Source organism: Sycon ciliatum, chromosome 5 (assembly GCF_964019385.1).
Source record: "Sycon ciliatum chromosome 5, ocSycCili1.1, whole genome shotgun sequence".
Taxonomy (NCBI): Eukaryota; Metazoa; Porifera; class Calcarea; order Leucosolenida; family Sycettidae; genus Sycon; species Sycon ciliatum.
In genome coordinates, this window is record NC_088647.1 from 37097254 (window position 1) to 37112437 (window position 15184).

Genomic DNA, 15184 nt, shown 5'->3' on the forward strand with positions numbered 1-15184 from the left:
GTCCTCCATATTCGTCACCCCCATCCATTTTGGAGAGTCGTGACTTGGCAGCAGTGTGGACGATGTACCAGACTAGCTTCCAAAAAAGTCTCGACCAGAAAAGATGAAGTGATAGCTTGTCACGAAGGGATACGTCTGGTCTTCTCGTCACAAATTTGAGGTTCTCTCAGCATTGTCAAACACACAATATTTGAATTTTCGCGCGGTTTCGTCCTTTTCGTGAGGCAAAGCTCGGAAGTCCGGTTATGTGCCCGTGTCATCTCCCGGTATTGTACTACTCCCTGCTTACAAGCGGCATCAGGCGCAGGCAAAGATGCTGAAGTCGGACGTAAGCACGTGCAGGTTTTGTGGGGAGACTCACCCCAAGGGCCAATGCAAGGCCTATAACCAGACATGCCGCTTGTGCCTCAAGATGGGTCACTTTGCTAGGGTTTGTCGACAGCGGGCCTCGCCCTCACCAGAAACGACGTCTATCGACTCACTGTTTGTGAACCAGGCTGGTCCTTCTAGGAACAAGCTGGTGACGGTTGGCGTCGCGATCCAGGAAGGATCGTCATGCGCTATCGGGTGGCTGCCGGACACGGGCGTAGATGTGGACGCCATCAGTCTGACGGACCTGGATGGTATCGACCCAAGCCTCAGGATGAATCTAGTGCCGGGCACAGCTGATGTCAAGGCAGCTAACGGTACAGCTTTGGATTCCATGGGCAAGCTGAAGGCTCAGTTGTCCTTGAGCCACACTACTACCGTGTCGACTCTGCACGTATTCCGGCAGCTGAACACACCTTTGCTCAGCAAGGACACATGCATGAAGTTGCGGCTTCTCGAGGATGGATGGCCTCACTCCCGCCTAAGGGCATTAAGAGTGGCAAACATCTCCATACCTCGGAAGCAAGCAGCCGAAGTCGCAGACACGTCAGTAGGTACTGCGTCGACGGCGGCTGAGGAAATCCGACGGACCTTGCTGGAAGAGTTTCCAGAAGTGTTCTGTGATACCCCGCTCAAGCCCATGAGCGGTGGGCCGATGCACATCGAGCTCGTCAACGGTGCGTCGCCATGCCGCCTGTATTGCGCTCGCTCCATCCCATTCAGGTGGCGGGACGCTGTGCAGAACCAGCTGTCCGACATGGTGGGCAAGGGCGTCATTGAGAAGGTGCCTGTCGGCGAAGCATACACTTGGTGTCACCCACTGGTGGTGGTCCCTTAGAAGAATTCCAGTGAGCCACGAATCACGGTGGACCTGATGGGTCTAAATAAAATAATGGGTCGGCATACCCAACCCGGGTACCTCGGGAGGTCGTCGCGTCGGTCCCAATGGGGATGCAGTACTTCACCACCCTAGATTCTCACCATGGCTACTGGCAGGTACCCCTCGACGACGATAGCACCAGGCTCACAACGTTCATGACGCCATCGGGTGCCTACCGTTTCAAGCGGAACGTCATGGGCTTGGTGTCGGCAGGTGACGAACACAACCGGAGAAGAGACCAAGTGTTCGCCGGGTTTTCGAATCTTCAGAAAGTGGTAGAGGATGTCATCGTGTACGACACTGAGCTTGAGGCGTCTGATGTCACCAAACATCTCGTTCAGTGGATGTCGGACGTTGGTGTTCCTACGCGCCTCACGACGGATGGTGGGCCACAATTCAGGTCTTCAGCGTTCGCTTCGTTCTGCTCAAAGTGGAACGTTTGCCACGACCCCAGCAGCCCGTACAACCCTCAGTCAAATGGCGCGGCTGAGGCGGTGGTCAAGGCCATGAAGCACTTGTTATTGAAAATCGGCAAAGGAGACGCCTATAACAGCAGTGCCTTCAGAGAAGGGTTGCTGGAGTGGCGTAACACGCCGGGTGCAGGAGGAGCAAGCCCGGCCAGCTACTGTTTGGAAGGCCGACGAGGACCAAGGTTCACACACTCCCTGCAAATCTGCAGCAGTTCGCTGCCCACAGCCGCGGCGCTCCCCAGCAGGTCTCATCCCGGCTTGGCAAACCTCTGCCCCCCCCCTCTCCACGTAGGCGATAAGGTATGGATCCAGAACCAGTCTTCAAAACGCTGGGATATGGAAGGAACGGTCACAAGATGCACGAGAAGAGGACGGAGCTACACGGTGCACGGTCACTGGGGTCCAGCTTCTGGCGGAACAGACGGTTCCTCCGGCCGCGTGCATAGATTGACTAGGCATGCTTCTTCTGCTTTTTCCTTGTAGCTTGCGCGCGACGCTGTGATTTTTCGAATATCAATTTCAGGTTTTTTTTTTGTGGCAGTGCTCTGAAGTCGCACTCAAGCCGAGGGGGCATGTGGTGATATTATAGCACCTTTCCCTGCATGGGTCTTGGCAATTAGGCTGCTAGTGCTACTGTTCGCACCTGCTTCCATGCACTGTTGCACCCTAGGCCCTGCACTGCTGGACCTCTCGCACCTTGCGCATAACACATTCACACGTCACCTTTCAAGCCGCCTTTGCAGCCAGCTACCCTTTTTGAAAGCCAGTGCGTTTCACTGATGATTCATTCTCATCTTTCGAAGAGTTGGTCTGCCTTGAGCAGGACACAACAAGAACGTAATGCACAGCCTGTCACTGCAGGCAGAACAGGCAGAAACACACACAGAGAGCAGTGCACAGTGCTTACTTGATTTCCACCACCACTGGCGTCAGGCAGGAAGTTTCCAAACTCTCCCAGTAGGTCCTTCTCGTTCTTAAACAGACGAGCAACCTGAGTGTACACCTGAACACGACGATGGAAAGGACACAAACACAGCGTCATGTTAGTCAACAACAAGATAGCCCAACAGGGCTTGAAAGTGCCACCTCACAGCCAGTTTTGCATGGATCCACTTGTAGCCAGTCTGTGTATGGATCCATTCGAATCCCAGTATTCGGATAGATCCAGACATGTTTAGGTGGTACTATAAGCAAGTATTACCTTCACTGCGGGCAGGGGTAAATGCAATTGGATCCCGGGACGGATACCCTGGTGCCGTCAATCCTTTTTCTGCACCTTGTCCTCGCCCACTTACTGAGGTGTGGTGAGCCCATAAGTGGGATCATTTCCAAGTCCACCCAAAGTTTGGGGATTAGAGGGGGTGTGACTGTCACTGTCGGCCGTTGGGCGGTTCAATAGCCAGCCGAGTCATCTTTCCAAGATTCCTTTTGCGTCGCTCTCCCCTCTCCCGGGGAGACCCACGTGACCAGTTTTGGCAGTGAACAACAAGTACAAGTACACGGACAAGGCGGGTTAACTACACACAGCAGGGTGGCATGTCTGCCGGTATTGACTGTACGAGGACGACCCCCCCACTCGCGGTACAGAAAACAAATCACACCTGCTCGCGACACGAGGTGCCTATTCACCCCTGATACTGTACTTCGCTACGGCACAGTTTGTGGATCCAGCTTGCCCCCAGGCCACGAGATGTGTTGACTTCTGGCGTCATCACTTTCCAACCCTATACACTGACTGGTGCCAGCCACTGTGCAATCAATCTGAGTATACACAGATTTCACCATTGTGTAACATGACAGATAGCATTCACAGCTTCACAGTCACTCTGATACAAGTCAAACTGTCTTATGGATCCAACACCAGCAGCTCGCGGAGAACAAAAAAGCACCTGTTCAGTGAAGAGCGTAAGACAGAACAACACTACCTGAAGCCCTACAGGCTGCTGTTTAGCTGTTATCTCACTTGCACTCGCACAATACACACGTGCGAGTACCAATAGAGTTGTACGAGTACCAATACAGCGGTATGTACAGTGCAGTTCAGGCACAGCTTGATGTGAACAGGAATCATGCATGACCGACATGCAGCAGCAGCAGCAGCAGCACCAACAGCAACAACAGCAACAGTAGACGCAGCAACAACAGCAACAGCAGCAACAGCTGCAGCAGCAGCAGCAACAACAACAACAACAGCAACAATAACAGCAACAGCAACACCACCACCACCACCAACAACAACACCACCAGCAACAACACCACCAGCAACAACACCACCAGCAACAACAACAACAACAGCAACAGCAGCAACAGCAGCAACAGCAGCAACAGCAGCAGCAACAGCAAGAGCAAGAGCAACAGCAACAACAACACCACCAACAACAACACCACCAACAGCAGCACCACCACCACCACCAACAGCAACAACCATAGTGTCACCCACGGCAAGCATTGCTACTCACTTCGCTCATGCTTTTCTGCTCTTTCTGGTATGTGTGCAGGATTTCCAGGAAGGATTTGTAGATCTCAGGCTGCCGCTGGAATCGATTCTAAACAGCACACGCAAGCAGCAGCACACCACAATATACACCCATAGACACAAGAAGTTCATATGTACACGCAGCAAAAGGGTGCTTGGATCTGTGCACAGCGGGTGTGCCATGGTGTCCGCTAGATGGACATATCCGGATCTGAGGAGTTGGTGAGTACAGTAAAACTGCCCAGATCTGGACGACGTCCCTAATCCGGGTACCTTTGTCTACCGGGCACCTTTCTTACCCATCTAGAGTTATAAAAGTGGCTTTACAACGACCACCGGCCTCAAAACAGTCATAATTATTAAGGGACCATCCGTAAATATAGATATTTATTTAGAAACGAAAACTAGTCGTTTAGGGGGAGGGGGTTGAGCGCCTGTTCGTTTCTCGAAAAATATCGATGCACAGTTTGTATGTGTGGGCACAGCCAGAAAAGAAAAGAATAAAATATAGATACTATGCATAGTTTGTATGTGTTCGTTTCTGAGGGAGGGGGGGGGGGGGGGGGGGGGTTGAAGGGAAACGACTAGTTTTCGTTTCTAAATAAATATCGGTATTTACGGATGGCCCCTACAGTCCATTCAGAATAAAATGAACTTCTAGCTTTTGGCCATAAATGGGTCAAACGTTGAGTTTTTTTAGAATTTTTTTCTGCAATCCCATATGGAATCCTTTTCCAATTATGTTTCTGAAGTTTTTTTGTCCAAAAAGCAAGCCATAGCAAGAATAGGATTTCGGCCAGGTTTTGCCCCAAAAGCACTGAATTGGGAAAAACCATCAAAATCCAGGCCGTTTGACCCCGCCTGCAACAGTGCATTCTGCGGTTCGAACCCCAGTTCAGGCACCCTTTTTGGACCCTTTTTCAAATTTCAAAGTTCGCAGCACTGCACTGTGTACGATGAAATCACGAAAAATCGCCAAATACGGGAGCTCGCCAGAGCCAGGACCCATCTTCTTATGAATGGACTGTAATGGCATACAACCTTTACTTGCATGCAGTAATTATGCAAGTTCTAAGTTACGGGCAGCGCTCGGTCCCAACCAGCCCGGATCTGGGGAGGTTTACTGTACATTGACAGTACAAGGCTGATTGAGGCTGATAGAGGGTGATTGAGGGTGATTGAGGCTGATAGAGGCTGATTGAGGGTGATTGAGGCTGATTCAGGGTATGCAAACCGGCAGAGTTACACTCCATGTACCGGACAACACACCAAGCCGGAAGCCTGTCCTGAACGTTGCCGTAAGACGGTCACATGTCACATACACACACACCTGCACACGCACACACACACACCTCAGACATGCCCATCGCGGAAGCGATGATAGCGAACAGCTATGTTAGACATAGCAACCAGAAAAAGTCACACACACACGCGCGCGCGCACACACACACACACACACACGCACGCCGTCACTCTTACCTTGATCTTGTTGACGTAACTTATGGCATGATTGAACTCCACCGGCTACGAACACGAAGCACGAACACGAGTACAACACAGACAAAGACAGACACATGCACACACACACACACAAGCAAGCACACAGACACACACAGACAGACAGACACACACGTACACAGGAAATCAGTCCTCACGTTCAGCTGATCTCATTTACCAGAGTACTGGGCACGTAAACAAACTCGTTAGCCCTAAGCAGTGCCATGCCAATCTCATAATAACACGCTGCAATTCTTGACACAATACAATGACGTGGTACATACAACATACCACCATGCAATAAAGTCAACTTCGCGAATAACGACTGTGGATATAGCGACAATTCGCGAATAACGACTGTGGATATAGCGACAATTCGCGAACAACGACAGAATTTCCATGCCCAGAGCAAAGTCCCAGCATACATTTTACTTTGGATACAACGACTATCTGAGTAACGACAATTCACGATTAACGACACGATTTCCGTGCCTCAACGTCAAATCCACTACTCCAATAACGACTTTTCGGGCTCTTGACAGGTGCATGATCGTACCTGTCACCGTTGATGTGTGTCACCCGCCTGTCATGCTGAATCACCAGAACAAGAACTCATAGACAGAGGTGCCAGAAGTTTAGATGCAGCACTGGAAAGTGTTGAGAGCCAGCACTTTCACCAGGAGAGAACTTTCACCAGGAGAGAACTACTTTTTTCTTCAAACACAACACCGGTCCGTGTATGATGGCGCATGACTATGACCAAAAGTACGTAACCCCCAGAGTGTGCAAGGCCTGATCCAGCTCTGCAATAGGGTCTTTATCGAGCGTAATCGGATCTTTGGGACATAATACCGTACAGATCTGAGGGGACCCGGGGAGTCGCGGAGACTCTCGGATCAAAAACAACGGTGACCTGCCTCGAGACTGGCCTTCCGCCGGTGTGGAGCGTGCACATGACATCAGAAGATCCGACTACGCTCGACGAAGACCTTATGCAGAGCTGGATCGGACGTTGCACACTCTGGGGGTGTTGGTAACTCGGTACGAGGCTCGATCGATCTCGGAAAATCGCATAAAATGGCGACATTTGCCTAGTGTCGATGTGATTTCGTTTGTCGTTCAGACATTGTTTAGTGAACATGGCTGAACGAGGTCTCAACCGCAAGCCCTCTCCTTTGCGGAGAAGTACTCGATGATCCAGGACCACAACGAAGGATACGACACGCTAGCTTGGATTCGAACTGGATTGAGCGATGGGATAAACAACATGGTGTGTCCTGCAAGCAGATCGTGGGAGATAGCGCGTCTGAAGACCACGACAGTGCGAAAACATGGCTGGACACACATCTCCACCTCATCCGGCAACCAGCATTGCATTCATATATCCAGAAATCATTCCACCTACGAATTTCCAGCTTCTCTATAAAAACATGACTTCAGTTTGCGTGTACATGAAAAGATTTAGAGTATGAAAAGGGCTTTGTTTTGAAATGCATGTCATATTTTACCATAATTATATGGGTTCACATACTTCAAGAACATTTAAATGGCACTTCGCGTATAAGGACACTTCGCGAATAAGGACACTTTTCTGATGCCCCACCGAGTGTCGTTATTCGCAAAGTTGACTGTACTTCTATAAGTGTGAGAATGTCCAGGACAGCATGCCATGAGTTTCTTCTCAAATCAATAAGTCTGGGAAGAGTGCCAGACACAGCTCACTTAGCGTTCAGGTGTCGAGTGCCTCATGGAGAGCGGCGGCAGCAGCAGCGGCGGCAGCAGCAGCAGCAGCTGACACAGTAACACGTGGAAGACTGGAACATCGTAGAACTGCAGTACCAACATAGAGTACACTCATACCTCGTTTATCCGGGACCGGGCACTACCCGTAACTCCGAATCACATACATTGCGATGTGGAAATGCCATACATACTGAGTATGCATATGTTACTAATCCCACAAAAGTGACAAGAGACTAGTAAAAACTACTAGAAATATTTCCACTGAAACTCGGCGAAAGGGTGCCCGGTACACTGAAGTGCCCGTAACCTTGGGGTCCGGGTTACCGAGGTACGAGTGTACTTCCGAGGTAGAGGTGCCGTGGTTATGGTTACAACATGCCAGCCGACTCCTCACCTCGCTACCACTATTGCCGGCGTTGCCGCTGGCCGCTGCATTTGACGATGAGCCACCGCCAGCAGCAGCCGCAGCAGCAGAGTTAGTTGTTGCCGTCACGCCACCAGTACCAGCACCTGCTGCTGCAGCAGCCGCTGCGGCCGCAGACATAGAGGAGAGAGCGCCACCGCCTGCGGCCACACCGGGAGCAATGCCGCCGGCGACATTGGCTGCTGTGGCCGTTGCCGTGACAACTCCACTGCCAGATCCGGGCAGAGGTGCGGCAGCGCCAGCAGACGCACCAACGCTCGCGCCGCCGCCGCCCAGCGATGCGTTAATGTTGCTGATGACAGAGGACACAAACGACACTGGCCGCGCCGCGGAGCTGGACGACGTCATGCTGCTGGCTGCTGCTGCGGACGTCGGCTCGGTTTTGACAATGGGAGCAGCGCTCGTTGCAGAGGCAGTCACCACCGATGACATGCTGGGTGCCTGCAGGACGTGTGCAAACAAAGCCGGGATGATGTAATCATGAATGCACACACATACGCACGCACCCAAACGTACGTACACACACACACACACATCATGTATATGCACGGACACGGACACGTACACACACACACATACACGCGCACACACACAGACAGACACACACACGTGTCCATTAGCATCACTCAACTCCAGCAGAGAGACGACGGGCTACGTCATTGCAGAGCCCCCTGTGTGGCCAGACCAGAATACAGAGCCAAACAAACAGCAGACAACCAAACACTGATACTGGATGGAGGCTCTGAGCTTGCGGCCAGAACATTGGTCAAGCACAAACCTCACAATGCGGAGAACAGTTCCATCCAGTATCAATATGATAAGAACTATTCCCATCATTCACACACAAACTGCTCTCTGTACCTGACGGGGAGCAGCAGAAGACACAGCAGCACCGGACACGGCAGACGTGGGAAGGGGCCGCAACTGACTAGTCGGGCGCGTGCTCGTCGACAAGACTTCCCTGGTGGTGGTGCCCCCGCCTTGGGCCTGTGCCGTGTGCGTGGCTGTTGCCAAAATCTGACCGTCGTCGAGCGTCCGCAGCTCAATCTTGTAGCCGGGCGGGAGGAATGTGTTGAAGCCGACAATCAGCTCTGGGTGACCACTGAACAGTGTTGATACACGCTGGATTACACCCGGAGTGTCAATACTACACACACACACACACACACACGCACGCACGCACGCACGCACGCACACACACACACACAAGGAGACAAAAGCCAATACACGAATAAATAATATAGTTCGCACATCCGTGTTACCACCGGCTATACAATATTGTGTTAAGATTTTAGAAACACAAGCAGCTTAGAGAAGCTTTGCTCATGCCAGGCCACCACCAAAACGTCAATACAGTCAGACCTCGCTTATCCGGCCCTCGTTTATCCGGATCCCTCGCCATCCGGAAGAAAATCGTTGGTTACCGATGTGCAGCATATGTTATGCATACAACATAACCGGACCTCGCGATCCGCATACCGGTGCATGATTTTGTGTACAAACTGGTAAAAATGTGTACAAAAAGCTTCGTCGTATCCGGTTGCATGTGGCTTGCAGAAGCTAGAATCAGGGAGTTGTGCAAGCAAATGAGGTCCTTGACCTGCTGGGTGCATGCGGACAGCACTCAGTTGCATGCACTTGTCATTTTTCTCGCTTGTTTTACATACTGTGCACGCTGGTTGTACTGCATGGGACCCGTCTAGTCCACATGTACATGTATGTACGATGTCACTGCTTTTGACATGCCACATGCATATACAGTATGTGTTTTCAGTTATCCGGTTCCCTCGCCTATCCGGATATTTTTGTGGAAAACAGATATGTGCGGTTAAGCGAGGTCTGCCTGTACCATTCCCTGAACATAACGTTACACACACACACACCTGTCCTGTAGAGCCACTGCCACAGGGGTCACGTGGGCCCCGGAGGGGCATCAGAGAGGAAGATGGAGCACGCAGCCTGATGACGCCGGAGATGGTGGGGCAAACGGAACCGGCGAGAACACACGCATACATGGCTGAACGAATTACGCTGCTGGGCAGTCGGGCGCGGGCCAGTCCTCGAGCACCGGTGACGACCGCGGCCTTGCACAGACCGAAAGCAGCGGGCACACACATCACAGTGCGCAGCACAGCAGGCATCCTGCACATAGACTTGCCGGGGCTCGGGAGGCTGAGGCTGAGGTGCGGAACAGCGGTGAACAGCTAGACCACCCTTGCTGCGAAACCAACGCCCACAATCTCCACATTGGCAAGCCCCTCGCTGCTCAGCAATCGGCTTTGCCCGCTCAACCACACATTTGTGGCGAGCACGATCTCCAGGGCGCGAGAATGACCGATTGCAATCCGCACATACCACTACACACACACACACACGCACACACGCATGGACTACAGACCATTGCATACACAACCTGGTCCTGGGGCCCTCGTCACAGTAGTACTACTTGTTGGCAGCAGGAACAGCTTACTATCCAGGGCACTGTGGGTACATGCGTAATCCCAAGAAACTCTAGAGGCAATGCATTACACTGGAGAATACACTCCAGAGGCAATGCATTACACTGGAGAATACACTGCAGAGGCAATGCATTACACTGGAGAATACACTCCAGAGGCAATGCATTACACTGGAGAATACACTCCAGAGGCAATGCATTACACTGGAGAATACACTCCAGAGGCAATGCATTACACTGGAGAATACACTCCAGTTGCATACAATCTTCTCCTGTTTGGGGTTCAGCCAGTTCACTGCTCACTGGGCTCTGGTTTTTCTGTCAGTGTTAAGGTTGAAAGGCAATCTGAAGAGCAGGACACATTCGGAAGAAGTCATGCAAAGGAGAGGAAGAAAGAAAGAGAGAGAGAGAGAGAGAGAGAGAGAGAGAGAGAGAGAGAGAGAGAGAGAGAGAGAGAGAGAGAGAGAGAGAGAGAGAGGGACGTGAGCAGAGCGTGTCTGGGTGCTTACGTCTGTGACTTAAATTCCTTCATGATATCCAAAAAGTCATTGTAGACTTGCGGTTGGTTAGCAAACTGCAATTTCACTTGATCCAAGTATGATAGAGCATCTTCAACCTGAACACACAGGTGGACAAACATGTGAATTGCTTATGTGCTGAGGAGAAAGAAAGCAAGAAACAGGGAGAGATAGAGAGATAGAGAGAGAGAGAGAGAGAGAGAGAGAGAGAGAGAGAGAGAGAGAGAGAGAGAGAGAGAGAGAGAGAGAGAGAGAGAGAGAGAGAGGGAGGGAGGGAGAGAGAGAGAGAGAGAGAGGGGGGGGGGGAGGGGGGAGGGGGGAAGAGAGAAAGAGAGAGAGAGAGAGAGAGAGAGAGAGAGAGAGAGAGAGAGAGAGAGAGAGAGAGAGAGAGAGAGAGAGAGAGAGAGAGAGAGAGAGAGAGAGAGAGAGAGAGAGAGAGAGAGAGAGAGAGAGAGAGAGAGAGAGAGAGAGAGGCTGAGAAAGAGAAACCTCCACCCAAACGCATGCAAGAAGAGAGTGGGAGAACCAACACTGAAAGAGGCCGAGTTATATCAGATTAAAGCCGTACGTACCTTGAGCCGCTGGAAGTTTTGCTGAGGCTGTCCGCCAGGTATAGCGACATGTGACTGGGCCACAGATGTTGGTATGGTGGTTGGTACACTGCTCACAACCTGTGCTGGAGATGACTGTAAAAGTCAATACAGTAGAACAATACATTGTGCATGACCACATACCGTATATTCTCTATTATAAGCGCCGTGCTTATATTTTTTCAACACCCCTCTACCCCGTGCTTATATTGGAGACCGCGCTTATATTGGAGACCGTGCTTATATTTTTCAACCAATACATCCATACAGAGCAAGAAGAAATACATGCTAGATATTATGCATGCAGCATTGATTTCCACCAAGACCGTGCTAATAATAGAGACTGTGCTTATAATGTTTCGAAAGGTGCTCACAGTGTGCTAGTATTACAGACTGTTCTAGTAATGGAGACCTGTGCTTATAATAGAGAATATACGGTAGCTATGTGTGTAAGAATGAGCGGTTGCCATGAGCGGTTGCCATGGGAGACTACCAAGGCAGGTTACCATGGGAACTAAGGCAGGTTGCCACCATGGGATGATACTAGGGGAGGCTGGATCATTAGGCCTCTTCCAAAGCCTACAGACAGAACCCCCATGGCCATGTGCTTAGGCTTCCGTGCAGTTCAACCGGAGCGGTAGACTGGACACCAGACATACCCCTCTCCCCCTAAACAGTGAGTGTCGAGCCCTGGTTCACATTCAACACAATGCGTACCGTACGACAAGAATGAACCGCTAGTGCGACTACGGCAAGTTACACAACCTTGCATAATTCACACGGCACGCAATGAGCAACGAGAATGGTGTATAGAGAATGGTGATGCTTGGTGCGAGACAGTAGGCAGTGTCCGTGAAAGCCTGAATCTAGCCAGTGTTATGATAGTCAAAACTTGTTCTGCCGCAAATGGCCAGGAATCTAGCTGATGCGAAGGACGTATCACACGGATCGAAATCTAGGAACAGAACAAACTTCGCCTCGTCGCAAGGAACATTGTGCAAATATTGTGACAAGCCTGAAGTTCGCTCTGTACCCTAGTGCGACTGCATTTCTGCCTCCAAGAAAGCCAAAATCGAGTTTCCCACAATATACAGTCGACCTACCCTTATAACGATATTTGCGTCAGACCAAGACATATTGTTATAAGGGTAATATTGTTATAGGGGTAACTGGTTCATTTCATACACATACGTCATAATGCATGTATTTTGTTCATTTTTTACACTCTATGTAGCATAAAAAACTGATGTACATGCACATTCTGTACACAGCAAGGTGCCCATTGGTGCCCCCATTGCATTTCGTCATGTCCCAGCGACTTATCAAGTGAAGCTTGCCCTACCTGGATAGTGGCCTCTACATTATTCCCTGCTAGATATTGTTATAAAATGGAAAATGTCGATTGGTCAGCCCATTTTATATCGTTATAGGGGTAATATCGTTATAGCAATATTGTTATAGAGGTAAGGCATTGTATACACAAGTCAATGGAGTGACTTGGTTTGGCAGAAAAATATCGTTATAAGGGTAATATCGTTATAAGGGTAGGTCGACTGTAGCAGGGCCACGTGCGCAAATCCCCAAAGTTATCGCTGGCAACAGAACGCTCGATAAGTGCAAGTTGGCGAAATTGTTGTGTGCATTACACTTGAAACACAGCCATGCCGTGTGCTTGCGTACCCGCATACAGAGAGAGAGAGAGAGAGAGAGAGAGAGAGAGAGAGAGAGAGAGAGAGAGAGAGAGAGAGCGAGCGAGCGAGCGAGCGAGAGAGAGAGAGAAGTTGGAGAATGCAACATGTACAGTACGTGTACGTCCCAATTTGTACCGTACTACGGTAGCACTACATCCCCATTCCGCGATGTCCAAACCCAATATCGTCACGAGCACCCAGTCAACTATCGCCGCGTCCCACCATTTGTGAACCAGGCTTCAGTTGCATCGGCATACATATTCAGTTACTGACGCGCGCACGCGCACACACACTCCTACTTTATCTCTCTCATTATTATTATTATACGCACAAATATACTCACAGATGCTATAGGCGCGGGGCCAGGATTCGAAACAGGAGCACTATTGGATGAAGCTGGGATAGCTGAAGTAGCAGCAGCAGCACCAGCAGCAGGCATGGCTGTCACTGTGCCAGTGGTAGAAGGGGCAGACCCAGCCGCAGGAGCAGGAGCAGCAGCAGCAGCAGCAGTGCCACTGGCAACAGTTGCAGCTGGTGTTGCAGGTCGAGGGTTGTTTGTCACAGGAAGAGCATGACTTGCCGCAGGTGCAGCCTGGGTAGGCTGGGCACAGAGGAAAGGAGTGTACAGCACACAACAACTCACACAAGTTAGTTACTTCAAGCCCTGGCTGAAACTCTTCCACCTCGAAACAGCACAACCACCAAGTACATGTACTTGCGTGGAAAGCGGCACGTGTAAAGAATGCAAAAAAATTGAAAATTTCGAAAAACTGCACAACACTGTCGAAATCATGACAGAGTTCTGGGAAGGAACAAAAAGAAACGACACCTCTTTGCAATGAGCCCGAGAAGATCACATCAACTGCAGCACTTACTACTTGAACTACGGCTGGTACGTGTCCAGAGACGGGATTCGCAGCTGCAGATCTGCAACAGGGATGAAGAATATCAGTCATACGAACACATTATTGTTTGTTGCTTGTCGATATTTTCAATCAGCCTAGGGATGGAACAGGTGGAATCTATTCAGGAAAACTTACTGATAGGCAGGAACGTTCGATACTGGAGCCATTGCAGGTATTGCTGGCACAAATTGCTGCTGGGGAGCGTGTTGCTGGTTTACATCCTGCATTGGCTGGTCAAAGGTCTGCAGTTGAGGCGGATTGGGATGAATAGTCGGTGGCACCGCAGATGGAGCAGCTCGATTCTGGCCAAACCCTCCTTCAGGGGCCTGTCCAGGGCGCTTGTGCATATCTGACAGAAAGCAAGAAGCACGACAACACCAACGAAATAAAGTTTGAGCGTGTCTCTCAGTACAAAACAAAAACAAAAACAAGCACTGACTGAATTCAACCAGGGACGACGAACAGGCCACTTCACCAGCAAACACAGCAGAGTATTAGGGGATGCTGTAGATAGAAAACTTATTCTGAATACCAGCACAGTCCAAACTCCAGCCTAAACAAAAGTGTACCTCATACATGAAGGCTACAACTCGTACTTTCGTTTTTGATCGCACAAACATCGACGAAGTAATTTTGGAATCTTCAAGCAAGGCTTGATGTGGACGGATCCTTGGACTTCTCGCTCAAAATCACAGGCTTCCGAAGCATGCTCTGACTCAGTGACTGAGTCAGTGCAGTCTGCATGCACTGCATTATGTGCGCGCGTGTGGGATCAGGCCGATTCAAGGTTGGCGCTTCACCACGACAGTACCGCGCCGTCATATTTCGTAGATCTACGGGCGAGCGCCGAGCGGACCGGAGCGCCGCGCCGTCAACGAGTTACGTGTTGCTAGGTCGGTATTTTACGACTCCCTACGAGTCTAGTGTCGACTAGACTGCCAACCGACAGTCACCAGTCACCATGGTCACACGACTATTGTAAGTACAAATTTTTGTAGACGTGCATGCTTGACGTCATGATTGTGGTCATGAAGCATGACGTCAGAAACAGAAGGGATCATGATATCAGCAGATTCAGCATTATTATGCAGGCCAGGCACGTAGATCTATGGTGCATGGACTGACAGTACAGACTCGACTCAGTCACTGCGCTGCATGCACTG

General features: G+C 50.5%; 1 protein-coding gene across 1 annotated transcript in view; it reads right to left on the reverse strand.

The window, feature by feature from the left end:
* Nucleotides 1-14693, reverse strand: part of LOC135818568 (paired amphipathic helix protein Sin3a-like) — a 40044-nt gene extending 25351 nt beyond the window's left edge. Inside the window, exons 1-11 of the mRNA XM_065331966.1 lie at nucleotides 14461-14693; nucleotides 14157-14370; nucleotides 13992-14043; nucleotides 13460-13717; nucleotides 11408-11521; nucleotides 10827-10933; nucleotides 8721-9006; nucleotides 7830-8300; nucleotides 5675-5719; nucleotides 4179-4265; nucleotides 2627-2722 (exon numbers count right to left, since the gene is read on the reverse strand). Of these exons, the coding sequence (XP_065188038.1) occupies nucleotides 2627-2722; nucleotides 4179-4265; nucleotides 5675-5719; nucleotides 7830-8300; nucleotides 8721-9006; nucleotides 10827-10933; nucleotides 11408-11521; nucleotides 13460-13717; nucleotides 13992-14043; nucleotides 14157-14368 (1728 nt within the window). The 5' untranslated portion in view covers nucleotides 14369-14370; nucleotides 14461-14693. The remainder of the gene's footprint in view (nucleotides 1-2626; nucleotides 2723-4178; nucleotides 4266-5674; nucleotides 5720-7829; nucleotides 8301-8720; nucleotides 9007-10826; nucleotides 10934-11407; nucleotides 11522-13459; nucleotides 13718-13991; nucleotides 14044-14156; nucleotides 14371-14460) is intronic.
* Nucleotides 14694-15184: the final 491 nt, after the last annotated feature.